General features: G+C 44.1%; 3 protein-coding genes across 7 annotated transcripts; 1 reads left to right on the top strand and 2 right to left on the bottom strand.

Annotated features, from left to right (window-relative positions):
* Window positions 1-179: 179 nt before the first annotated feature.
* psme3ip1 (proteasome activator subunit 3 interacting protein 1) lies at window positions 180-7,069 on the bottom strand. 4 transcript variants are annotated; one of them, XR_011243492.1, is made up of 9 exons: window positions 6,912-7,068; window positions 5,269-5,401; window positions 5,085-5,183; window positions 4,131-4,253; window positions 2,397-2,535; window positions 1,826-1,908; window positions 1,337-1,434; window positions 1,012-1,209; window positions 180-533 (listed from the first exon to the last, which is right to left on the bottom strand). XR_011243492.1 is itself a non-coding variant. In XM_069528798.1 (9 exons), the coding sequence occupies exons 2-9, from the start codon at window positions 5,393-5,395 to the stop codon at window positions 529-531; spliced, it is 870 nt and encodes a 289-aa protein (XP_069384899.1). In that variant the 5' UTR covers window positions 5,396-5,401; window positions 6,912-7,069; the 3' UTR covers window positions 180-528. The 4 variants fall into 4 exon arrangements, 2 of the variants coding, with proteins under 2 accessions (XP_069384899.1, XP_069384900.1); XR_011243491.1 differs by having other exon boundaries at window positions 1,337-1,437; XM_069528798.1 differs by having other exon boundaries at window positions 1,012-1,204; window positions 1,337-1,437; window positions 6,912-7,069.
* A 664-nt stretch (window positions 7,070-7,733) lies between these two features.
* Window positions 7,734-10,088, bottom strand: exosc6 (exosome component 6). Its single transcript, XM_020106003.2, has 2 exons — window positions 9,439-10,088; window positions 7,734-8,547 (listed from the first exon to the last, which is right to left on the bottom strand). The coding sequence occupies exons 1-2, from the start codon at window positions 9,714-9,716 to the stop codon at window positions 8,001-8,003; spliced, it is 825 nt and encodes a 274-aa protein (XP_019961562.1). The 5' UTR covers window positions 9,717-10,088; the 3' UTR covers window positions 7,734-8,000.
* A 105-nt stretch (window positions 10,089-10,193) lies between these two features.
* aars1 (alanyl-tRNA synthetase 1) lies at window positions 10,194-23,196 on the top strand. 2 transcript variants are annotated; one of them, XM_069528793.1, is made up of 20 exons: window positions 10,194-10,331; window positions 13,248-13,405; window positions 13,538-13,726; window positions 13,883-14,028; window positions 14,374-14,565; window positions 14,868-15,012; window positions 15,337-15,482; window positions 15,687-15,795; window positions 16,283-16,433; window positions 17,205-17,329; window positions 18,082-18,226; window positions 18,326-18,504; window positions 19,164-19,277; window positions 19,362-19,568; window positions 19,648-19,832; window positions 20,586-20,694; window positions 21,180-21,293; window positions 21,362-21,568; window positions 21,961-22,074; window positions 22,253-23,196. In XM_069528793.1, exons 2-20 carry the CDS (start codon window positions 13,262-13,264, stop codon window positions 22,430-22,432), a joined length of 2,901 nt encoding a protein of 966 aa, XP_069384894.1. In that variant the 5' UTR covers window positions 10,194-10,331; window positions 13,248-13,261; the 3' UTR covers window positions 22,433-23,196. The 2 variants fall into 2 exon arrangements, with proteins under 2 accessions (XP_069384894.1, XP_069384895.1); XM_069528794.1 differs by lacking the exon at window positions 10,194-10,331 and adding an exon at window positions 10,919-13,119.
* Window positions 23,197-25,183: the final 1,987 nt, after the last annotated feature.

Raw genomic sequence — 25,183 nt, forward strand, 5'->3', positions numbered from 1 at the left:
TCCTCAACTCTGTAATTGAATCAGGTGACGGACGATTGTTCAGACGCCACAAACCTCAGGGTTTTTTTTTTTTTTACCACATTCTATATCATCACAAGCGTTCGTATCATGGATTTTAATAAAGTTAAACAAGTTGTGTCTCTGTCTCACACACTCATGGACACAGTAAACACACAGAACAAGGGAAAGCTCTTTATTTCTCTGCTCAGACTTTAACCAACAATACAAAGCTGAGACGACAGGAAACACTCCAGCGTCTTTCCAGCACGACTGACGGGGGAAACACATCACACGAACACACACGAACATTTGTCAAACTTTGCATTGAACCCAAAGAGAGAAAGAAGCTCGTCCTTCCTTCTCTCCTCTGAGTCATGTGACACAGTCTCTTCCTCGCTCCACAGCTGTCAGTCACTGTTCCCTCAGCCAATAGCACAACTTGCAGTCGCTGTGGCTTGGGATGGGAGGGGGGTGTGGGGGGGGGTGTGGGGGCAGGATGTCGTCAGGGTGCGGGATTGGTTGCTCGGCTTAAACTGCGTGAGACGTGATTAAGGGAAAGGAAGGACGGAGGTGTCACGTTTGAGAGCCACAGTAGGAAAGAAACACAAATAGATATTAGTTAAATTAAAATTCAAAATGGTTTTGAATGTCACTGGATCTTACTGAATGGGCTGAACTTTGTCTGGAGACAAAGAGACAGTTGAACTCACAGCTGTGAAAACAACAGGAACACTGAACATGTGTGTGTGTTTGACTCTAACATGACATGAAGTTGTGTAGCCTCTGTTTTGTGTGTTCCTCTGTAACAATGTGTGTATGCACGACCTTAACATTTCTTATGTGAGGTAACCTTTTCTGACTGTTAAACATCCTACAGGCAGGTAAACAAGCTTCAGAGGCTGTGTGTGTGTGTGTGTGTGTGTGTGTGTGTGTCTGTGTGTGTGTCTGTGTGTGTCTATCTGTAAGCCCTGTTGAGCCGAGGGTACGGCAACATGATTGGGTCCACGCTACCTTCGCTGTCCGAGCTGCTGTCAGAGTCGCTGCTGCCAGAATAAACCCACAATCCTGGTAAAACGCCGACGCACACGGCTGCGGACGGCAGGTGTAAGACGCCCTGACCGGAGCTCAGGGGAGCCGAGGGCGTCTTGGACGTCAGGTCAGGGACGGTTTGTTGGTCTTCAGCTCCCCCCGCTCCTCCTGCCTCCTGTTCTGAACAACACAACACACTGTCAGCGTCATGCACACAGGCTCTTCTGTAAAAGGTCAAGGATGGAAATTTGACTGTAGATGCTGGTGAAATGGAAAAAAAATTCACTGAATGGAGAGTGAATATTACCTCGGCCAAGGAGGTTATGTTTTTGCCTCTGTCCGTTTGTGGGTTGGTTTGTTTATCAGCAGGATTACGTAAAAACAACAGGATGGATTTCAACGAAACTACTTGACACAAGAAAGAACCAATTACATTGAAGTAGCTCTAAAGCAGCAGATCCAGACTTAGCAGGGAATGATTCATGGATCTGGCTGAAAGACATCAGGCAGATTTAGGGGACTGACGTCTATGAGTGTGTGCAGTTCGGTGCAGATTTAAACGTTTCATACGGGGACAGTTGAGCCTTGGCGAAGGTTTTTTCCTAACGCTAATGTTGCACTGTGACTGGAGAGTGTTGTAAAGTCAATGAGGTTCCACGGTCAGTGGCCTTTTCGCTCCATCTTTGCATCCCTCAGCTGAACAGTGAGTTGTTGTGTGAGTTTGTGTTACTACTCTGTGTGTGTGTGTCTGCCTGAGACAGACTCTCCTCCTGTTAGTCCTCAGGCTGCAGCCCACCTGTGTGTCTGTCTCCATTTCCTGTCGTTGCTGCTGAGATTTCCACCTTCTGTTTTTTGCTGCTGTCTGACGACTGGGAAGAACTGGGTGAGAGAAAAAAAAAAGAGATGTGGAGGAAGATTTAACACAAGATGTCCCATCAACAACACGTCATTAGAGTGTTTTAGCCCCATCGAGCTCATTGTATTGTTTTACTGGGTTTTAGCGACTCTCAGCATTTGGTGGAGAACATAAAGTGTAAATAAAGGACGATGCTTCTCCTTTTCCTCCTGCGGCGCAGAAAGGAAGCCGATATATCCAGGGTACTGCAGCTACCAGCCAGAGTCTGAGCAGTGGTGACCGTGGTGCAAGACACACTTATATACCAATCATGAGCCGGTCTCAGCTGTCAATCATTTCACACCATTTTCATTGCATCAAATTACAAATTCAAATCAAACTAATGAGAAACTTGAACAAGCATCAGTGTGAAAAGAACGACCTACAATGACTATCTTTAAAAAAAGCATGTACTTTGATTAACATGGAGGAGGCAGTGTGTGCGTGTGTGCGTGTGTGTGTGTGTGTGTACCTGCGTCTCTTTACAGCTCCAGCCAATAAATGGGCCTGAGACAGGTGACTGGTCCTTTGCTCTGATCCTGAATGTTTCGGCGCTGCCTTCTTTTCTGGTTCTCTGCGGCTTTCAGCAGTCGCCTTCTTCACTAGAGCGCTGTGACGGTGCAGAGTTAAGATGAATAAACCACAGTGGAGCTTTAGAGAGCGGACAGAGCAGGGGCTGCAGGGCAGGTGGAAACATGTGACCCATTCAGCCGCAGTCAATTCAGCAAGTTACATTTTGGCCTCCCTTCAGGAGGAGCCATTAAATCTCCTCATCGGTGCTCTGGGAGAAAAAGTGACACAGTTCTGAGAGGCTAAGAAAAGCAGTGAGGCGCAGAAACAGAGTGAGGGAAGGAGGGTTGAGAGAGCGACACAGATAAAGAGGCTAAAACAAGACGAGGAGACGGACAGAGCTCAGGAGACGTGAAACAGGGTCAAGATGCAGAGACACAGAAAAAGAAGAAGGAGAATCACACAGGTGGAAGACGAAGCCGGGGACTGGGGACATGTGAGCAGCCCTGATGTGTTCATGCTTTAACTCAGGTCCACACCTGAGAGGACTTTGTGTTCACAGCAGCAAACGACTGCTTTAAATCATCACCCTAGTTACCAGCCGGTGATACAGTTTCCACGACAACCCATTCCCTTTATCCACAGACAAACTTGTCTGTCAGAAACCTGTCTGTCTGCAAACTCAGCGGCAGAGTGACAGAGGGGGAACAGATGAAACGCACAAAGAGCAACAAGCAACACAACTGGACAAATGTGAACAACACAAAGCAGGAATTTCTTTTTGATTTGTTTGTTAGAATCGACTGATTTGGGGTCAGAGTTACAAATGTTATTGTATGAATGTACAGTACATGTTAATTAATTAAATAGATTTAAATACAGTTTAGTTTCCTGTTTCGTCACAAGCTACTGATTGGATAGAGTTTAATAACCTCTTCTGAAGAGAAGAGCAGGCCACATGAACACAAGGACAGTCGGAATAAATCAAATCACACAAAAATAAGTGGCAATCTGATTATGCACCAAAAACTTCTCAATCATAGACAGGTCTTGTAAAAGCTCTGTCCTTCAGATGAAGCTGTAACACAAAGAAATGCCTTCACTGTTTCTACACAGCTTAGTGCTGCTCCCGTACACAGCACAGATTATACATAGAAGGTGTGTGTGTGTGTGTGTGAGATGCATGATGCAGTCCCAGCAGGAGCTGGTCTGTGGTGGAAACATGCTTGACTCTGCCAACACTCAGAAAGCTGCTTATCATACATGAAGAGACTCACATATTAGCATCATGCATGTCCTTCCTCTGGGGGGAAAAAAGCATGAAGTGCAGAGAATTACCCGAAAGCAGCTTCACTGCTTGTGAGGAAATGATGCTACTTTCAGACCTGCGCTGGAATCCAGACACAGTATGTGAGAACGTAAACGTCCCTGTACGTGAAAACCTGCAGCTTTATTCCCCCGTGTTGAGATTTCCGAGCTGAATTCCTACACTGCTCTCCAGAAAATGTAATTTCATGAACTAACTAATCAAGACAAATGATTATTCTGCAGCTGTGACTTCACCTACTTCTCTGTGCTTCTTACATCTGATTCATCTCACCAAAGTGGAGAATAAAAGATGAATGTATTGAGAAAATTAAACGACTGCCAGACCAACGTAAATGTTTATGCATGAACAAACACTTGATAAAGGATATTCTGTATTCCAACAGTTCCTTCTTCTCCTCGTCCCTGCGTTGCTTCTCCACCAGGCTCTGTTGCCGGGAGACCTCGTCCAGGAAGCTGGTCTCATCATCATCCAATCCTCTCACCATGTTCCCTGTCACCATGGAAACAAACATGCTCTCAACACATGGCGGGAGAGTGAATTTTTTCAGACATCAAACCATAATAGTATGTTTTAAATCAATACACGAGGAACCTTCATGTGAAAAGAAAAATCTCGAACACCAGCTTAACATTTGTCAGACGTGTGACATTTACTGTTCATGTTTAATGACGTCACTGTCGGTGTCAGTTTTTTTTCAGACAAGCTGGAGAAACTTTAATGCTTTAACTGAACGAGAGCATGTTTTTATCCCGATTATATAAAAGGAATGATGGGATATGGATTTTCACAGCTGCCAACTGAGAGAGAAATACAGGAAGAAAACGTGAAACAAAGAATAAGCACATTCAACTGTTCCTGACTGAGTTGATTATTGTATAATTCAGCTGTAGCACAGTCATTGATATAGCAAAACTAATAATGAATCTACAAGAATAACATCCGACCTACAGAAGTCAGGATCAAATAATTAAATTATGCAAATAAAAGAACGTACAGACACAGAAAATACTGTTGCTAATCAGAGGACATCAGCTGAGTAGGGGCCCAGGACGCATGTGTTCACACAGTGAATGTGGACACACGCGTCCCAGACCACCTCTCAAAGTGATCTGAGTGATCAGGTGCTCAGTCCTTCACCGCTGACCACCCGGTGGGAACACTGCCTCCGGCTGCTATTTGTCATGAAGCCATTGAGTGAACTGTTAATGACCTGATGAGAACACGCAGCCTCTGGGTATTTGTCCTCGTAGAGGAGATGTTATGTCAAACCTAGATTACAACTAGGAGATAAAAGTCCTGATAGCAGCAACAAGGACCCACTGAATTTGAATTGCTCCTCATATTCCTCCTGCTTCTTGTCTTTCTGCTCCTGCAGCCGCTCGAAGAGGGAGCGAGGGTCGTACTCCTCCTCTGGGGCCTCTGAAGGAGACGTAAACAAATATGAGGATGTTATTTTGGAGCTTTGGTCAGTTTTGAATCTGTGTGTGAATGGATGTATCCTCACCCTCTGGATCGTCAGGTTTCCTCACTTTCTCCCACTCTTCCTGTCTTTTCTTTCTTTTCTCATCAAGCTCAGACTCCGACACAAACTTCCTGCTCAGGTCGACACCCGGTGTCCCTTCCCCTTCCATTTCAACCTACAGACACAAACAGACACAACTTACGTCTGAGTATTATTCCACACGTGTGTTTTCTTAAAAGCTAGACTAAGTCTGTTTACCCTCACAGACGGAGAGGTCACTTCAGTAGCAGTGTTTGTCAATGGTTATTCCTCTGGGAACCAAAGCTGAGAATGTGTGGATTAAATTGACTTGTTCTTTTTTCGATGTAGTTGACTGATCAATCTGATCAATTAGAACTCAGCTTATGTCCCAGGACTAAAACCCTGTTCAACACACAGCTATTGACTCCTGCACAGAGCCATTACTCAGCTGTGAGTGTTAACTGTTCAAAACAGACTGGGACCAACATTCATTCAAATTAACAAGAGAACAATTAGAGCAAGAGACAACGAGTAACAGTTACAGCGATGCTGTAGTTGTAGAATTAAAAACCTTAACCTCTGGTTAATGACACAACAAAGAAACAGACATTTGTCCTTTTACCAACAAATCTGCAAATGTTTACAATGTTTGAATCACACAACAATCGAATGTCAAATGCAGTTTCATGTTTGTAATCATAGCAATCAGTAATTGAACGTTACTTACTGATGCATATTTTTTACTCTTGCTTCTGTGATATTGCAAATTTCCCCATTGTGGGACTAATAAAAAATTATCTTATTTCACCTTGTAATAATAATATAATAATAATAATAATAATAAACCTTATTCATACGGCGCTTTTTAAAATAACTGAGTTTACAAACAGCAAAGCAAGAAAAGTAAATAACAATCGGCAGCTTTGTCTCATGAAAACTCAAAAGTAGCAACATGAGAATAAAAATAAATGAAATAAAGGGTGAAAAGAAAACGATGAAAACATCGAATGAAAGAAAGTCAATCAATGTGTTTTTAAGAGGTGATTAAAGCATCTTATCTTAAATGTCTCTTATTATAGATGTTATTATAATAATAATAATAATAATAATGATGATGTCGTAGGAGTCGTGAGGGTTTGGCTCCCTCTTGAGGTCGCGTGTCACCATCACAGGTGACTGAAGATTCCATGAATTTAATAAAGGAACAAAACAAAGACACGAGAAAAACAAATCAGCTGCTGAGCGAGTTCAACGTGAAGCTTCCAGCTGTTCACACACACACACACACACACACACACACACACACACACACACACACGAGCTAGCAGCTAACAACAGGGTTAAGCCACACCGGGTTAGCATGTGGTAGCTACACGGCTAACGACACAACAATGACACAACACGTGTGTGACTGTGTTGTGCAGCAGCCACGGTCCCTCTCTCTCTTTGTGTGTGTGTGTGTGTGTGTGTGTTGTGGTTGTGGTTGTTGAGCTAACATGTGAACACGAAGGAGCCCTAATGAGCTGCGGCAGCTAGCTTCACTAGCATCACAGCTCGCGGCCGTGGCCGCCGTCAGGACGCGTGGTGGATGCTCGTCAGACGATCGGACTCGAGTTGAGTCTCGGGGCTGGTTGGTTCGTTGTGTTTCGGTGTGTGACACTCACCAGCCGGTGGGATGTTACAGCTCCAGAGCAATGGCGTGTCTGAGTCACCGCGAAAACGGCTCGACGCGATTTTGGAGACGCGACACTTCTTTGGTTCCGACTCGGTTTTTATTTTTTTTGTTTTTGCGCTGAGTCGTGGGAAATTCGATCCGTCAACAAACCACGTGCTGCTGGTTCGAGTAAATACGAGACAGCAGACCGGCTGGAGGCTCAGGTCAGTGGTGGAGGGGTTTGTTGTAGATCATTTGTTAAAGGTTTTAAATGTTCTTTCCTGACACTGACATTTACGCAGATGTCAAAATATCAAATCATGTTTATTGTTCACATTGATGAATCACTGCTGCCTGTTTTATTTACAGTGTATTAAATTAATAAAAACCAAACATGCACTGGATATTAAAGGTTCAGTGTGTAGAATTTAGTGACATCTAGTGTTGAAGTGTCATGTTGCAGCTGAACTCCCCTCACCTCACCCTCTCCTTCCAAACATGAAAAAGAACCTGTGGTAGCTTCAGTTGTCATAAAAACTTAGACAACTGAAGCTACCACATAGTGCATACAACATATAGTTCCATATGTTGTATGCACAGTTACAGAGATGTTATCCATCTTACGAAAGTTGCCACCCCTGTCTTATGGCATAAGGGTTAGTTCCTGCTTGAGTTCAGGCTAAATCGGAGATGTGATCTGTTGTACAGCTTCAGGCACAGCACCATTGTTTTAGAGGATCGTTTTTAATGTGTTTAAAGACCTGATAAACCTTAACCTGCAGCAAAGCTAATGACTGAGCAACGGCTCTATGATTTATGAATGTTTATGAAATCAATTTGCAAAAGAATGTGTTTATTTTCTTGTTTTTCACTTAGTACTTCACATCATGACAAAGCATTCAGAAAATATCCCACATGAGCAACGTCAATCTAATTTTCAAACGTGCGCTCCAGACTTTATTTCCTTTTTCAAGTGCAAAGATAAATCATTTAAAGGACATTACATCAAACAGAAAAATAGGTCATATTGTCGGTGTAATGTCTGGAAACTGTAAATTACAAAAACTATGAACCAAGCAGTTAATGGATGACGAGTCTCTCAGCTCTCTGATGGTGGAGGAGCAGCCCTTCGTACAGCCTTGGCCAGAGCTTGTTGGATGACCGGGTACAGTTTGTAACATCCATCGATGCAGGTTCGAACTCCCGCTGTCAGAGTCTCTTCAGTCATTTCTCCATCCGACTGCAGCCCAGAAATCTGGTTCAGGCTGGGGAGGAACGCAACAGTCAGATTGCCCTGATTCTCGCCGTCCACTGAGCTGCAGCTGTTCTGCTCCGTGTAAGACGGGTCGACCACATAAGAGTCGCCGTCCTGCCGGATGGAGCAACCGAGCACCAGATCGTACATTTCAATCCCTGCATCTGCGAGGGCGAGGGAAGCACACGTGACTGCATGGGCCAAAACTGAGCCGCTGTTCTCGAGAACCATCACGTTGACCTCGATCTGAGAGCGGGGGTATTTGTGGAGGCACACCGCCGGCTGCAGACTCTCATGTAACATCAGGGAGAAGTCTTTCTCCTGGCTCCCCTGAATCCAGGAGCCCCTCTCTGGGCAGGAAAAGGGAGCGAAACGCATGTCTGTTGTTAATCTGGACACACAGAGAAAGACAGAGGTTTGTTATCTTCATGAATTATTCCAACAATAGATATAACAAACAAACACTGTAGTGATGTGAATGAGTGAGGGTGAACCCAGCTGAACACAGGCTGCTTTCAAATCAGTAAAAGTTAAATTAAAGGCTCAATATGCAATTGTCTGCCACTAATGGTCTCTCAATCAAAACGGTGACATTGTGAGGCTACGTAAAATCATGGGAGCTGTGCACAGAGCTCTGACACGACGTCCCAGAGACGCTGAAAGACTGATGCAGTGATGTTTGTTCAGCTTATTTCTCTCTCGCAAATGTTCTCTGACTAAGAGCCTGCATTTCTTTAGAATATACATCTAAAAGCCACCACGCTCTAATGATTGTATCGTAAAAATGTGGTTTACAACTGGACAAGGGGACAATTTATGGCAGACAACTACTCAGACGTGTGCAAAAAGGGGATAAGACGTCAATTACAGGTGAATAAATGAAATAGTTTTTTTAATCTGAGATGCGACTTTGATTTCTCTCATTTTAAGTCTTTTAAGTGTTGAGTGTTGATTTTCCATTTGTCTACAGTACAGCAGTGTACAGAACTTTTACTATTATTACTAAAGCACCAGTAACTTTGAAATGGTTTTTTTCTTATCATTGCTGGACACGTTTATATAAAAGCGTTTAAATATCACAACAATGCAAACGTGGCTATAATCATTTAGCAATCTTTAAGTTAGGTTTAAATGTGTTTTTCAGATCTTGGGACAAACAGGTTCTTACTTTAGTGAAACTCAACGATCACACATGACCACGTTAGGCTGCAGGCCACTGAATTTGACGCCATGTTATAACTAGTAGTTAGACAAGTGGATGAATACAGAAATGGCTGCAGACCTTCCACACTTCATGTCGGTCTCATCCTTCCTCTCGGTTTCTTTGGGGCCGTACACGCAGCACAGCAGCTTGGTGCTTCCAGCCTCGATGTACGCGGAGCCCTTGGCCTGACTCACCAGCCCGCACCGGACGAACACGGGCCGCACGTCCACCTGGTCCCGGCGCCGGCCGTCCGCTCTGGCGCCGCGGGTCGGAGGAGCGGCCGCGGGCTTGCTCGCGAACAGAGACGGGCTCTGGGACACCTCCGGGCCGCGTATGCGTTTGGTGTCGGTCGGCATGATGCGGAGCAGAGAGACGAACACACTTCACTGTGACAACAGCGTGTGCGCGGGTCCTGCGCGGAAACCCGTCCCATCGGAAACACCGCACGCCGATGATTAGTTCCGTCGGTTCGTGGCGCTGAATGAAATTACAAGTAAATAAATGAAACCTGCGTGTTTGCAATAACATTTATTCATCATTAATAATTCACAATTACAACATGAGGATGAGAAATGTTCTTATGATGACTTGGACGTTCACACATACACGAATAAATATAAACCAGAAATAATTACTGGGGGAAAAAAAAACAAATTTTATAACCTTTCATATTTAACGAATATAAACGTTTCTGTCACATTTGTTGATTAAACAAGTGTGTTGACAGTAAAGTCTTTTCCATTGCATCAGCCGAACAGGGGAAGTTACTCCTGCAGCGGGGGCGGGCTCGCCTCTGATTGACAGCAGGCTCGTCCAGTAGCAGTAGAGCATCCCCGACGTGCAGGCGCGCTGGACCAATAGGAGGCGCGCTTGGGCGTGTCCTCGGTCTGTGAGCCGTGTCCTCCTGGTCGTGCAGCGTGGAGCTAACCGGCGGCTAACAGCGACTCATCCTGCGAGAAAAAGCGACTTCTGTGAGTATCCTCCGGCTCTGGCCCGCCCGCGGACGCCATTAACATCCACGTTGTGCTTTTACAAAGTGTGTTTCTGTCAGAAGACCGAGCGGACGTGTCTCCTCCAGGCGCAGCTGTAGCCGGGTTAGCTAACTTTTAGCTCGCTAACGTCAGCCTGTCAAGCTAGTCGCCTCAGCCCGACACGCTGCAGTCAGATCAGGGATTCGTGGATTCACTATCCTGGTTTCCAGGAGCAGACTGAGACAAAGGAGGTTTTCTAACACGAGAGGAGACATTTGATGTTTTCATGCTCCTGTGATTATTTACACCTGAGCTGCTGGTTTTGCAAGAGACAAGTGATTCATCATCATCATCATCATCATCATCATCAGGGTGAAAATTAAAGTTTGGCATCAAGTTCAAGTTTCTTCTAAACAAAACGCTCAGCTGCTTCATCTGGATATTGACTCATGTAATAATAATCAGTAGCTTCGTCATCTGTCAGAGCAGTGATTTCATTTTTATTCACATCCTTGAGCCTGTTTTCATTGATTGGATCCTGTTTTGTGTTTACTTCCAGTTTTATTTGTGTCGCTGCTTTAACAAGAAACACTTTCCAGATTGGAAAAGACCAAAATCAGTCAACTGTATATTCAATTCTGAAGTTTGGGACACAGACAGGATTGAAATGCAGTTTCTCTCTCGTCCTCGGTGTAAACATATATAAGTACACGACATTTGATATATAATACACGTCCTAATCACACTCTGAATTATAAGATACACGTCAAAATGTCTTGAGTTTCATCTTCACAACGCTGCGTCTGTCAAACAGTCTGTTTATTGCAGAGGCAGAAATTTCCATCCCATCACCCCAATGTCTCCACTTCCTCCGGTTGCCATCCGGGCGGTTTGGTAGTCAGGATGGGGACGCCGCCTGTTTACCGTCCGTGTGCCGGCCCCAGAGAGCTGGATGTATCAGCTGTGTGGTTTCCTTCGCCGGCTGGTTCATAAACGAGTGCACTGATGGGAATTGAATTCTGCTGCCATTTATGATTCTAGGAAGCATCCTGTTCTTTGCGATACGGTGGCTATAGTGTTTGGTTTTAAGGCCACATGGAGTGATTTAAGTCATTCAGGAGTATTTGGTGTTCTATGTGTGAAATCTCGTGCAATGTCTCAGTGAGCTTTTCATCCACATCTCTTCAGTCTCTGATTTAGAAAAATAACATCACCACGGCACACAATGTGGACAAATTCCCAGGAGACATAGATTAAAGTCATTTTAATTCTGTGACAGAATTTCACTAACGACACAATTTGAAGATCTACATCACTTGTGGAGCTAGCGACTAAATTGAATCTCTTTATTTATTCATTAGGCCATTAAAATATATAAAAGTTTGTTAAATTTACAATAATATAAAGATAAAAAGCCTTAATTCCTCAGAATGGGAACAGCAACGCTTGACAGTTTACCTGATGAATAAGTTCAGCTATTGATTGATTATCATAATTGTTTTTGATGGCCCTCGACTGAAGGTTAATTTTTCCTGCCGTCCTTGACAGCTGTTCATTCATCTCTCTAGGTATCTAATGGCAGCTCTCAGGGTTTCAACAGACGTTTTTCCCCATTTAAGCTTCAAAAGCGTAGAAATCTACCATAAGTTTGAGTGAAGCACTGATGCAATACTGCAGTAATATTACAAAGCTGCGTTGTCAGTCAGAACCAAAAGTGAGTGTCAGTTTGATTATAGTGCATCGCTGAAAGAAAAGCCTCACAGGCCTCACAGGATTCCTGAGCTGCTGCTGGTTTATGAGAGGAGGGAAATCACAGGGCAGAGGATTTGTGCTCAGACGGCTTGTTAGAACACGTACACTTTACAAACTGACTTGATATTAGGGCAGTGGTCGGCAGAGGAAGTCGGTTGACAGGAAAGTTATTGACAGAATTTCAGATTTATGGTCCAAATCTTTTATTCAGGAAAAAAAATCTTTGTCTGTTTTGCAAATGGAATGTGTTTGGGATTCACCTTTTATTTTGACAAATACACATTTTAGTTTTAATTGTGTTCAGCACTTAAGTAGGTAAACATCATTTATCGAAACCTGTGACAGTCTGCAGTTTATATGATCTTAAAGTGTGTACGGTCATATCACCTATCTGATTGTAGTGCTGGCCTAGACAACTTATTCCTCTGTCTTCAGATAACATGCAATATTTATTATATTAACTAACCATCATATTAACTGAGCTGCACGTTTCCCTTATTTTATTTCTGTCAATATGATGAGAGTGTGTTGAAACCAATCAGGCCTGGGGGCTGATAGTTGACCCACAGAAAAGGCTCAGCTGGTTAAACTGGTTTGTAACTGGTGTCGTCGCCTCATGGGCAAATTGCTCAACTGTGAAAATTGAAAGATCTTTTTGAGATTTCTTTTACCAGCAGTTTAGTGGGGTCATTATTATCCTTTAACAAAGCCCGGGAAACAAATCACACATTTTACAAATGTCCACATAAACATAAACTCAGTTCACATTCAGCCCTCAGGTCCTGTAATGCTTATGCGACACCAAACAGACTCACTCAGCTCATGTCCATGTTGTTGTTGTTGTTGTTTATCGTGCTGGGAAACTTCAACCAGATTCATCCACATATTCTACACCAACATCTGGGGATGACTGCATGAACAACATACAACACACTGCCTCTAGTGTCTGCACTCTGCTGATGCAACTCCATAACTCTTCAGAGTCGGCAGTCGTTCGGGCCAATCTGATAATTACAGTCAGACGAGCAGAAGAGCAGTGAGAACCTGCTCATGATGATTTACTGGCAACATTTTAAACACTTCAACTTTTATGACCAACATCTATAAACCAGTAAGGATTGTCTTTCTTTCTTACCGGTTATTGTTTTGTGTTTGTTCAATCAGAAAGCTGATTCAGAATGGACTCCTCTTTGAGTGCAGCTGAGATCCGTGAGAAGTTCATTGACTTCTTCCGTGGCTATGAGCACCAGTACGTCCACTCGTCATCCTGCATCCCACTGGACGACCCCACGCTGCTGTTCGCCAACGCTGGCATGAACCAGGTGGGTCTCCATGTCTTTCCCAAATGTCTGTGCCTCTCTCCTTCAAGTTGACTGTTTTATATCTGCCAACGGACTTGAACAATGTTTTGACAAATCACAAATGAGTATTTTTTTTCCTCTTCCTTCTCTCAGTTCAAGCCCATCTTCCTCAACACCATCGATCCCTCCCACCCTATGGCCAGGCTGCGTCGTGCCGCCAACACCCAAAAGTGTATCCGTGCAGGGGGCAAACACAACGACCTGGACGATGTGGGTAAAGACGTCTACCACCACACCTTCTTCGAGATGCTGGGGTCCTGGTCCTTTGGGGACTACTTCAAGGTATCGTGTTGTCATCCTCTTCAGCGGTGTCACTTCTGTCTCACCTTCTACACAATTGTAATCCCACTGATACTTGTTGAGTATTAATATTGTTTGTAATAAACTTAATTTGGACTTGTCACATGGTCTGATTCTTCAACTTCACCTCCTCTGCAGCACCTCGCCTGTAAAATGGCCTTGGAGCTGCTGACGGAGACGTTTGGTATTTCCATAGACCGCCTCTACGTCACCTACTTTGGTGGCGACGACGGAGCCGGCCTGGAGCCCGACCTGGAGTGCAAACAGATCTGGATCGATTTGGGGTGAGACTCGCTGGAGGATGAGATGTATTTGTAAAAATGTCAAGAGAAAGACATTTTATTTCGGTTGTTATTTGAGTAACTTTAGATGATTAGTTATTTTTATTTCATTATATTTATGCTTCATCTTGAGATCTTTTTATCTCCACTTCTCACAGTTTTAACTTCACGTGTAACGTTTAATCAATGTCTCCTTAACACTTAAAACTTATCAAGTTCAACTTGATATCATTTGATAACAGAAAACAGTTAAAATTGTGAAGCACATATGATTTCACTAGTTTTTTACCTGTTAGAATAGAACTGATGTAATGAAGTTTTCTCTCTCTGTGCTTTTGTTTCTCTCAGGGTGGACGAGGCTCGCATCCTGCCCGGCAATATGAAGGATAACTTCTGGGAGATGGGAGACACTGGTCCCTGCGGTCCCTGCAGCGAGATGCACTATGACCGCATCGGAGGCAGAGACGCCTCCCACCTGGTGAACATGGATGATCCCAACGTTCTGGAGATCTGGAACCTGGTGTTCATCCAGTTCAACAGGTAACAGGCTCACAGAGAGAATATATTCATATATATATTCTGTGCTGCTTGTTCCCGAGGCTTCTTAACCTGTTCAGTCAGTTTTAAATGAGCAAAACTAAATAAAAACCTAACCATCAGTTGTAAGATCAGGTGAAGCTGGAATTTGGACACACCTTTGTGTCATCATCTGTCGTGTACAACAGGCAGAGCAGCCTCTAAATAAAGTGTTCACACCCTCCAAACGGTTTTACAGTTCCTTCGATTCTGCTGTCGTCTTGTTTATGTTGTTTATAATCTTTGTAACTCATGTCTTTGTTTAGAGAGTCAGAGACGGAGCTGAAGCCGCTGCCTAAGAAGAGCATCGACACGGGGATGGGTCTGGAGCGTCTGGTGTCTGTCCTGCAGAACAAAATGTCCAACTACGACACCGACCTCTTCGTCCCGTACTTTGAAGCCATTCAGAAGGTGCGGACTTTTCTAAGAATCATGTATTGAATGGAAGTGTAAATACACAATAAACGTCCTAACTCACCCCTGGCCTCAGCACTGGAACTCAGCAGCTACAAATTCAAGCCTGATAATGTTCAAGGCTAAAATTAGATTTTGCCCAAGAATCTGATGAATGGATAAAATAATAAAGTTGTGATAAATAAATAAAAGAGTTGACATGGCAGATTAAATTTATTTACCAAGTGTTCGTAATCAGGATGAATATAAACTTGTTTGCTGTAGGTGCATACAAGGGAAAGAATAACAGTTCCAACACAATTGGTGTTTTTATTTTCCCAGGGTACTGGTGCTCGACCTTACACTGGTAAAGTAGGAGCTGAGGATGCTGACGGCATCGACATGGCCTACCGTGTGCTGGCTGACCACGCCCGCACCATCACCATCGCCTTGTCTGACGGTGGTCGTCCTGACAACACAGGAAGAGGGTGAGGCATGACACAACAGTTCAATGCAGGAAGTGGAACAATATGAATCTATATATCTGAAGAAGTTGGAAGACGAAACACTGACATTTGTTTATGCACAAACTCAGTTTCACCACTGAAACACCACAAGGTTTCATTCAGTGCGGCTGCAGGGTTTTGTGTTTAACGCTCTTTTTTTTTTTTTTATGTTTCCACCATGTGTAGCTACGTGTTGAGGAGGATCCTGCGTCGTGCAGTCCGTTATTCCCACGAGAAGCTCGGAGCTAAGAAAGGCTTCTTCGCCTCCTTGGTGGATGTGGTGGTGACGTCCCTGGTGAGAATTTATTTCTTCCTGGTTTTATGTCCGTGTATTCACGATCGTTAAAGTGTCAGCAGGCCTCATCTTACATTAAAAGCTCAACTCCACCTACCAACAGGATTTAACGTTGTGTATTAAACCTGTTGAGTCAAATGTTTTATTAAACTGTCCAGGACGCTTCCTTCCCTGTGCTCTCTGAAGATAAATCCTCTGCCAGTGGTGCTTCACACTCAGGGGAACCAAATACTTGTTTGTCTGTGACGGTAGTTCTGCCTCTGTAGAGCTGCAGAAGAATAGATTCTGGAGGCTCTGTCATAGTTTGAGTAATGTTTGGATGATAGTAATATTACTGTATGTTGCACCGAATCCAGCATTTCAGCACTTTATCTTCTAACTGTTGTGTAACGATGTGAGGTTTCAGTGCATGAACGACCATTAGCTGTGGACAGTAGCAGTTTCTGTTATTTAGCACAACATCACCATCGATTTGCTCTTTCTTCAGGGCAATGCTTTCCCGGAGTTGAAGAAAGACCCAGAGATGGTGAAGGACGTTATCAATGAGGAGGAGGAGCAGTTCCTCAAAACCCTCAGCAGGGGGCGCCGCATCCTCGACAGGAAGATCATGAGTCTGGGAGAAAGCAAAACGATCCCAGGTGAAATACGCACAAAGAGAAATGTTAGAACTTATATTGGTTCACATTAACATGTCCATGTTTCCATTTCACATTCATTTTCTTGATTAAGGTTCTATATCTTTGGTTTTATTTATATAAGTTTATTGTTAAACTGTAAAAAATCAATATCTTAGGAACTATTGACAATTTGTTTCATATATATATTTATATGTTTGCAGATATATTGGTATTGAAAATCTTTTATTCCTTAATATCGGTATCTGCGTCGTCCCCCAAAATCGGTCAGGCGCTTCCCTCCGTCCTTTTGAATGTTTTTGTTGACTGGATCAATCTCTTCCTTCATTCATCTGATGGTCAAGTATGACGTGTGAAATCTTTCATATTCAGTATTATAAAAGACTCAGACAGTGGAAAAGGCTAAAATCCTAATGACTGATCTTTCACACCATGAATTCAAATGATAAAGAAATTCCAACGTCCAGCTTTCCTTGGAAACGACCTTCGGGGCTGTTCGTCAACACTATTGAATTTCATCTACTTCAAATGTTTTTCTCCGTCCCAGGGGTTAGACAGCATCATTTGTGCACTCAGCCAAAATGAGACGCTTCAAATACAAGCTTAACAGACGGTGTCCTTGCAAAGAGCACGGCAGAACTGATGATTGCACCGCTTTGTATCAATAACGTGTTCACTCTCTGACTGGAGGACACGAGTCTTCAAGCCCTGTTGCTTCAGACAGACGGCTGTCCTGAATATCAAGCAGCATCTTCTCTCTGTGTGTGCGTCCAGGCGACACTGCGTGGCTGCTGTACGACACATACGGCTTCCCCCTGGACCTGACCTCCCTCATCGCAGAGGAGAAAGGCATGGCCGTGGACTTGGCTGCGTTCGAGGAGGTGAAGAAGGCAGCGCAGGTGAGGAGATGGTGACGAAGGACTCCTTCTCATATCCAATGATTGTTTGAATTTGGCCTTGACTGCTCTATAAGGGAAAACTCCACTGAGCCTTGTTATGTGTCTGCTCCCGTGGGAACACACGGTTTTTTGCCTCGTGTCAGCGTTCTCCGGTTTTGCACTGTAAGTTAGAAGCAGCAGCCGTGCACCTGCTGTTTGAATAAATCCTCATTTACTTTACAGCCCCATTCTAATCCCTTGTTGTTGAATTCAGCAGGAAGATTAATTTGTTTTCTGTAGCACTGCCGCCTCGTACTGCCGGACAACACCTCACAGTCAACTACCGCCTGTATGTACTCACCAAGCACTTTATTAAGAACACCTCACTAACACTCGGTACGGCCTCCCTCTGCTTTAAAATCAGCCTCAGTCGTTTGGGGTATGGATTCCACAAGATGTCCATAAAGGGATGAACATGGCATTCAAACGTTAATATAGATATTAAAACCAGTTAATCTGACACAAACAATTAAAGTGCAGTCAAAGACTCGTTAACAAAGTGTTTGGTGAGCGCACATGCTAGCGCCGCGGTTCTGCTCCGATACTATTCTTCTGCTGCGCTCATAGTTTCCTCCTCTGGTGATTTAGACCAGTTACCAGTTTGTTAAACACTCTGATCGCTATGAGAAGTTTCCACTGTAAGTTTTATTCTACTATTTTGATGACGTTGTGGAGTTTTCGTTATGAGTACCAACACAAGTGTGTGTGTGTAGTTGAAGTCCCAGGGTAAGGGAGCTGGAGACGAGGACCACATCATGTTGGACATCTACGCAATCGATGAGCTGAGAAACAAGAAGATTCCTGCCACGGACGACTCTCTCAAATACAAATACACCTCTGACGACAGCGGCAACTATGGTGAGTGAGATTCGTTTTCACTGGCAGACTTCAGGTCAGTGGTTCGTCTGTATTTTCCAGACGATAACGTACTGACCTTGATTCTGTTGGTGAGCGCAGAGTTCCAGCAGGCCTCTGCTACAGTGCTGGCCCTGCGCCGTGACCGCGCCTTCTGCGATGAGGTGACCACGGGTCAGGAGTGCGGCGTGCTGCTGGACCAGACGTCCTTCTACGCCGAGCAGGGCGGACAGACATTTGATGAGGGCTTCATGCTTCGGGAGGACGACAACGCAGAGGACGTAAGTGCAGAGTCTGTGGTGGAGGTGGGATTTTTCCCAGACTGCACTGCGGTCACATTGCAAGTCAAAGAATCCAAGTTTCTGCCGGAGCTGGAACAGAATCACTTTTTGTTGACTTTGAACTGAGGAGATATTATATAATTATAATATCTTATCTTCAGAGCAGACGCTCGGTTAGAGTTTAACAGTTGTTTAAATGGGGCTGCAGCGTCTGAACGCTCGTGGAGAATCGTGCCTGCAGACAAATAGACTCTTCTAGTCGGCAAAGGCTGAAAAATAAAACACCTCATTTCTGACAGTGGAGAGATAATAAATTGTTCTCGTCTCTGTCCCGTGAGTGAGAGCTGGAATGACATGAAGACACGCTCATATCACAGTCTCCAGAACGCTGTCTGTCAAAAAATGAACTGATGTCTTTTTTCTATCTTGATTTTTTTTTTTTCCTCCTGTTTCTGCTGAGCATGTGAAGATTTCCTGAATCTTATCTGACTTGATAATAAACCTTTGTTCTCCCACACAAGCTCTTCCAGCAATTCAAGAACTTATATTAAATTATATTTTATCTATCAAATACTAGAACAAAAGGCACAAAGCATCAGCCAGCCCTCTAACTAAACCGTCAGGATTTACTTTAACATCTAACTCTTCTCTGTTTGCAGAGGATGGAGTTCACAGTGAAGAATACACAAGTGCGAGGAGGTTACGTCCTCCATGTGGGGACCGTCTATGGAACGCTGAAGGTTGGAGACAGCGTCGTCTTACACGTAGATGAGGTGAGTCATTATAGAATCTGATTTGTTGCCTGAACGCAGCTCTGGTTTAGTTCTGACAAATATCCATCGACCTTCTCTCTCCAGGCTCGTCGCAAGCCCATCATGAGCAACCACACCGCCACACACATCTTAAACTTTGCCCTGAGAGGAGTTCTTGGAGAGGCCGACCAGAGGGGTTCCCTGGTCGCTGCTGACCGCCTGCGCTTTGACTTCACTGCTAAAGGGGCCCTCAGCACAGGGGAGGTCCGCCGGACGGAGGAGATCGCTTGTGCCATGATAAGAGATGCTAAGGTCTGTTTTGGAAAATACGCAAAATAATAGAATTCAATCCTTCATGTGGTTTTTAACTTTTGCCAAATCAACCATCCAGCCGGTGTACGCCATGGACACCCCCCTCGCAGAAGCCAAGGCCATTCAGGGTCTGCGTGCCGTGTTCGACGAGACGTACCCCGACCCAGTCCGAGTCGTGTCCATCGGCATCCCCGTTCAGGACCTGCTGGACGAGCCCACCAGTGCTGCTGGCTCCCTCACATCCATCGAGTTTTGTGGTGGAACGTGAGTTTGAAGTTTCAGGCATTTGTATTAAAAGTTTTCAGTGAAGTTTACAACATTTGAACACAGAGCTCCTTTAATTTCAATGTGTTCATTGTTACACCTGAAGTGCTGCTGGTTGTCCCCGGGTACGTTCTTAATGTTCAACAACGCGGAACATGGAAAATAAAGAGTCTGCTTCTGTGTGAAGAAGACATCTTCCACTCCCGCCCAGTGCCCAAGTGTAAAGTGGAACCCATGAATTGGATGTGCTGGTGGAACAATCTCGTCTCGGTGCTCAACCTGGCGATCGGCCGTGCTCCACTGACTTTTACGGTGTCTGCTCCCGGCTGTGAAATTCACCTGAATGCCAGGATGTCCCAGCTCCGGCACCAATTACAGCGCAATTTTCATTTAATTTGATTACTGCGAAAGTCCAAACCTTCTTCAGCTGCTAGGAGTTGAAAACGGCCGCGCATACGTAAAGAGCTCATTTGAACGTAAGCTCGAAGAAACACACAAAGTTGTTTGATTGGAAGTCCCAGAATCACCAGCCTCTCGTGCTGCTTCAAGTTTTATGAACCTGTGGTCGTGCGTCTGGATGTTTGTGTGTTTTAAATGTGCAGCCACTTCAAACGATCCCCGTTCCTGCTGCTGTAGCTTTGTAACGTTTCCTCTGCCGCTCCTGTTCCTCCTCCTCGCCGCTCTCCCTTTCATCTGCCGCCCACGATTGTGAAACGCTGTCGGTAATGTGTTGTTGGTGTCTGCTATCTACAGCCATCTGCAGAACTCGGGTCACGCTGCGCCATTTGTCATCGTCTCCGAGGAGGCCATCGCTAAGGGCATCCGCCGCATTGTTGCTGTGACAGGAGCAGAGGCACAGAAGGTGGAGAAACACACATGCAGCATTGTGCTCGCACACACACATCCACCCACACTGGTAGACAAGAGTTGAGCCTCTGTTCAAAAACAAAGACATTATTTTCCCACAATGCATGTGTCAAGGTTAACCTGCCTAATTAAATGGAAAAATGTCTCTCAGTCTGAGAGACAATGTCTTATTTGGTCCCTGGTGACAAAACGACTCCAGTCATGAAACTTTATAGAAGCTTGTTTTTGACTTGTGGTAAAAAAGACCAAAAGAAGAATTCTGAATTTTTCTCTTCTCTCTCGGCCTGAGGACAAATTAATCTTTACTATTTTTAGACAATGTGCTGTTTGATCCTCCGCTTCATCTTTTTGCCTTTTCCTCTGCCTCACTCCCACCACTCTTCTTTTGTCTCTTTTGTCTTCACCTCTCCCTGAGTTTTTTTTTCTTGCTCTTCTCCCTCATCCCTCCCTCACACTCCTGCGTCTCTGTCCATCCCTCAGGCTCAGAGAAAAGCAGATGCCCTGCTGCAGTCTCTGTCCGCACTGGGAGACAAGGTGAAGCAGCAGACCTCCCCGAACAAGGACGTTCAGAAAGAGATCGCCGACATGACCGAGGTAAGAGACTTTTTTTTTTTTTTACATAGAAAAGCTCGACTGTGGCGTCACGTCCGTCTTCTCTGCAGTCGATAGGCACAGCAGTGATCTCCCAGTGGCAGAAGGACGAGATGAGGGAAACCCTGAAGGGCCTGAAGAAGACCATGGACGACCTGGACCGCAACTACAAGGCCGACATCCAGAAGAGAGTCCTGGAGAAGACGAAGGAGGTGATCGAAAGCAGCCCCAACCAGCCGCTGCTCATAATGGAGATGGAGACTGGAGCCTCAGCTAAGGTGAGAGTCGGGGTTCTTTGCATCTAATGTATCGACTGTGCTGACGAACACAATGAAAATCAAACAGGTCCTTGTAAGAGAAGACCCGACACAGAGTAAATCCATAATGCACACTCCAAAGCTTCATCAGCATCCTAAAGACAAACAAATGAAAAGTGCAAACACTATTAAAAATCACTTAATGTCTGCAGCATGGCACATTTTCTCAGGTGGTCTCACAGCTTATCTCGTTGTGTTATTGCCACAGGACCAAACGAGCGCTGACGCCCATTAGTTCTGACCTTGAGACATCAATAGTGCTGATTAGGAGACTTGTTATTCTTTCTACCCTCCTTGTTTCTCCTCGTTCCCTCCTCCCTTCCCCTTCTTTACATTCATCTCCCCTCCCCCAGGCTCTGAATGAGTCACTGAAGCTGCTGAAGTCGAACTCCCCTCAGACCGCTGCAATGCTCTTCACCGTCGACCCTGAGGCCGGAAGGATCACCTGTTTGTGTCAAGTTCCTCAGGTAACACGTCCGCTCATCGTAAATAAAGATAGACGATGCGTCTCCACTGTGACGTCGGTTTGAGTTTGGTGCATGTTCCGTCTGCTAACGTGGAGGAGGCGTGGTTTAGGATCTATGCAGCAGCCATGCAGTGAGCAGGCGCCTCTATGATTAACCTTCAACACCTCCTCTTCCTCAGGACGTGGCCAATCGAGGGCTGAAGGCCAGTGAGTGGGTCCAGGAGGTGTGCCCCCTGCTGGAGGGCAAAGGAGGCGGCAAGGACATGTCGGCACAGGCAACTGGCAGGAACACGCAGTGCCTGCAGGAGGCGCTACAAATGGCCAACGAGTTTGCACGGCTCAAACTGGGAGAAAACTGAAGAGAGAGGTGATGGTTGAAGAGTCTTAACTGAGTTAGAATTCATCAGACATCCCCCCCCCCCCCCCCCGCTCATAAAATATTTAGAAAAACAAACAAAACTGCCTCTGGACATTCGACCGCTGACTCAGCAATAAATGAGCCACTCGTATATTTATAGGAAGAATCATTGCTGACGTGCCAGAGGAAAATCCATCTCTGGAAATTGCTTGAATATAAAAGATCCTCACAGATGATTTAAGAATCATCGCTGCATGCTCGAGCTCGAGCTCTGCTCAGATGAAGCAAAACAAACTGAAGGTTCCTCCTCAGACCATCAGTTGGCTCCTGATTCGCTGAAACGTTCATCTCATCCTCTTCATTTAGAATCAGACCTCGTTAACTTTAAGCTTCACAGCCACTTCGGCTCGGCCTCTCCCTGGCGTAGGTACCACAAACTCAGTCTGTCCTCTGTCGGCCTCTGATCTCTGACAGGGGCTCCGTCCACCTGTGTGAGTTCTCTCCTGTGATCGGTCGTACACGCAGTAGCTGTATGATAGGCGTGCTTCTCGAGTAATGAGCCATGATCTGACATGTGTACTAACAGGTTTAATTGAGTCAATTCGTTCACTGTATAAAATGATCACAGACGAGTCCCAATAATGTAAAACTTCCTTTAATATTGATTCAGTGCTGAATGTTGGAAGTGTCTGTTTTCACTGTAGCTGTTCCAGGTCGGACAAATGCCACTTTATGGGAATGGAATAAATGTGATGGTAAATTCAACGTGTCTCTATTGGTCTTTGTAAATCTGCACACACACACACACACATACACACACACACACACACACACACACACACACACATACTGGCATAATGCATTCCCTCACCGTTGCACTAACCTTAACTATCACAACTAAATTCATTTACCTTTTTTTAAATCATTCCTTAAAACATTTTTATAGGAAAGTTTTTAAACTCCCTATTTTAACTGGTTTTATTGGATGCTTATTTTCAAGTACACACAGTTCACACTGAACCGAGAGTACAAGCTGAGTTCAGCTCTTGTCAGTTCCGCCACAGGTTTCCCTGAGATCATTGGATGTGGATCACTGAACTGCAACGACAGAGAAATTCAATATAAATCTCTAAAACCACAACTCTGTAGGTTCAGGGTCAAGATGTTTTACATATATATATATATATATATATATATATATATATATATATATATATATATATATATATATATATATATATATATATATATATATATATATATATAAATGTGTCTTTAGTTCAGTGAGTAAATGAATTCATATCCAGTCCAGTGAACTTTGTGTTTGTACTGTTTAGAACAATATTTATCTGACTTCCTTCACCTCCTGAGAAAGGCCCTTGGCTGAATATTAATTCTGTTCACCTGCGAATTGAGATTGTTTTTCCTCCAGCGGCTTGAGTCACATAAGTCTAATGTTAATTTCTGAATTATGAACTGAAGCAGCTTTAAATGTTTGTTTTGGGGTTGAACGTATTAAATCAGAGATTATTCCCCAGCCTTGTTCATTTCTTAAACTTCACCCTTCTTTGGATTTTCTCTGAGTTCAAGCGAAAAGCAAATTTACAGCAGTGGATTAAAGTAAATGAACCAATGGACTTAACCAAGCAGGAGAAAAACTCCCATTCAGATGTTTATTCACGTTAGAATACAAGAGTCCAAATGAAGTACTGGCCTCCATCTAATAAATAAAGGAAGTTTATCTCATGATCTATAAGGTTGATACCAAACTGCTTCTGTATAAATTCACAAACATTATGTTTCATTAAGCTTTTATTTACAGAAGCATAAGATACAAAGAGTCCGATCACGTCATACAGATGTTACAATGTAGTAAATACACGTGGGGTCGTCCCACCGGACAACGAGTCGTTAACGCCGGGATGAGACAGATCCAGACATCAGGACATCAGGACACGATGGAAACATTTCAAACAAACAGGATCCGTTTCGTGAGTGAAAGTAGAACAGCCTCTGAACGTCGTGTCGGCCCACGTTTCATCCTGGTGACGATGGAGCAGCTCGGCGACGGACGTGTTCTCCATCGTCAGCTCAGGATGAAGCCGAGCTTCAGTGGAAACGGAGGAGACGTGTCTTTAAGTTATTAAAAAACGTAAAAGCTGTGAATTTACTTTCCTCCCATTGTTCTCTGTTGCAGCCGGAAACAGATTCTCAGGCAGAAAACTTCACTGATCCAATTTTTCAATGTCGCGTTAACTTGGACGACAATGGGACAAAACAAACCATCATCAATTCAAATGTTAAAGTTTGGGAAATTTGTGAATTCACTTTCTTTTAGTGTTAGTTTAAAACCACATGTGCACGAAATATGAAGCCAAAATAAGGTTAGATTAGCTTAGCTTAGCTTCACTCTGTCCAAAAGCAAACAGAATCCATGTATTAGTACTTCTCACTAATCAACCTACTCATTTAATGCCTTTTTTATTGTACATTTTAAATATTTATACTTTTTTTAAATTAGTTTCTTTGACTGTCTAAGCTAACTAGCAGTAGCCTTGCACGATATGAACTCCCTGTATAAAGATGGACGACGGGACGGCCTCAGAAAGTGAAGCCAAATCATCTCGATCGTCTCCACTTTGCCGTCAACATTATGATCAAAATGATATAAATTCACATTTAGGGGAAATTTGCTTATTCACTTTTCTTTTAGAGTTAGTTTGAAACTCTCTGTGTCTGTGCAGGAAATATG

Source organism: Paralichthys olivaceus, chromosome 7, assembly GCF_024713975.1.
Source record: "Paralichthys olivaceus isolate ysfri-2021 chromosome 7, ASM2471397v2, whole genome shotgun sequence".
In the NCBI taxonomy this organism is placed as follows: domain Eukaryota; kingdom Metazoa; phylum Chordata; class Actinopteri; order Pleuronectiformes; family Paralichthyidae; genus Paralichthys; species Paralichthys olivaceus.

Bases quoted from the DNA above. Each gene is read 5' to 3' on its own strand.
- aars1 (XM_069528793.1), top strand. From the start codon at position 13,262: ATGGACTCCTCTTTGAGTGCAGCTGAGATCCGTGAGAAGTTCATTGAC. The intron at 14,029-14,373 runs GTGAGACTCGCT...TGTTTCTCTCAG, and splicing joins CAGATCTGGATCGATTTGGG to GGTGGACGAGGCTCGCATCC. The intron at 19,833-20,585 runs GTGAGTTTGAAG...TGCTATCTACAG, and splicing joins ATCGAGTTTTGTGGTGGAAC to CCATCTGCAGAACTCGGGTC.
- exosc6 (XM_020106003.2), bottom strand. From the start codon at position 9,716: ATGCCGACCGACACCAAACGCATACGCGGCCCGGAGGTGTCCCAGAGC. The intron at 8,548-9,438 runs GTCTGCAGCCAT...CTGTGTGTCCAG, and splicing joins ACCGACATGAAGTGTGGAAG to ATTAACAACAGACATGCGTT.
- psme3ip1 (XM_069528798.1), bottom strand. From the start codon at position 5,395: ATGGAAGGGGAAGGGACACCGGGTGTCGACCTGAGCAGGAAGTTTGTG. The intron at 4,254-5,084 runs GTGGGTCCTTGT...CCATGGTGACAG, and splicing joins TGAGGAGCAATTCAAATTCA to GGAACATGGTGAGAGGATTG. The intron at 1,438-1,825 runs GTGGGCTGCAGC...TCTTGTGTCAAG, and splicing joins AAATGGAGACAGACACACAG to TAGTTTCGTTGAAATCCATC.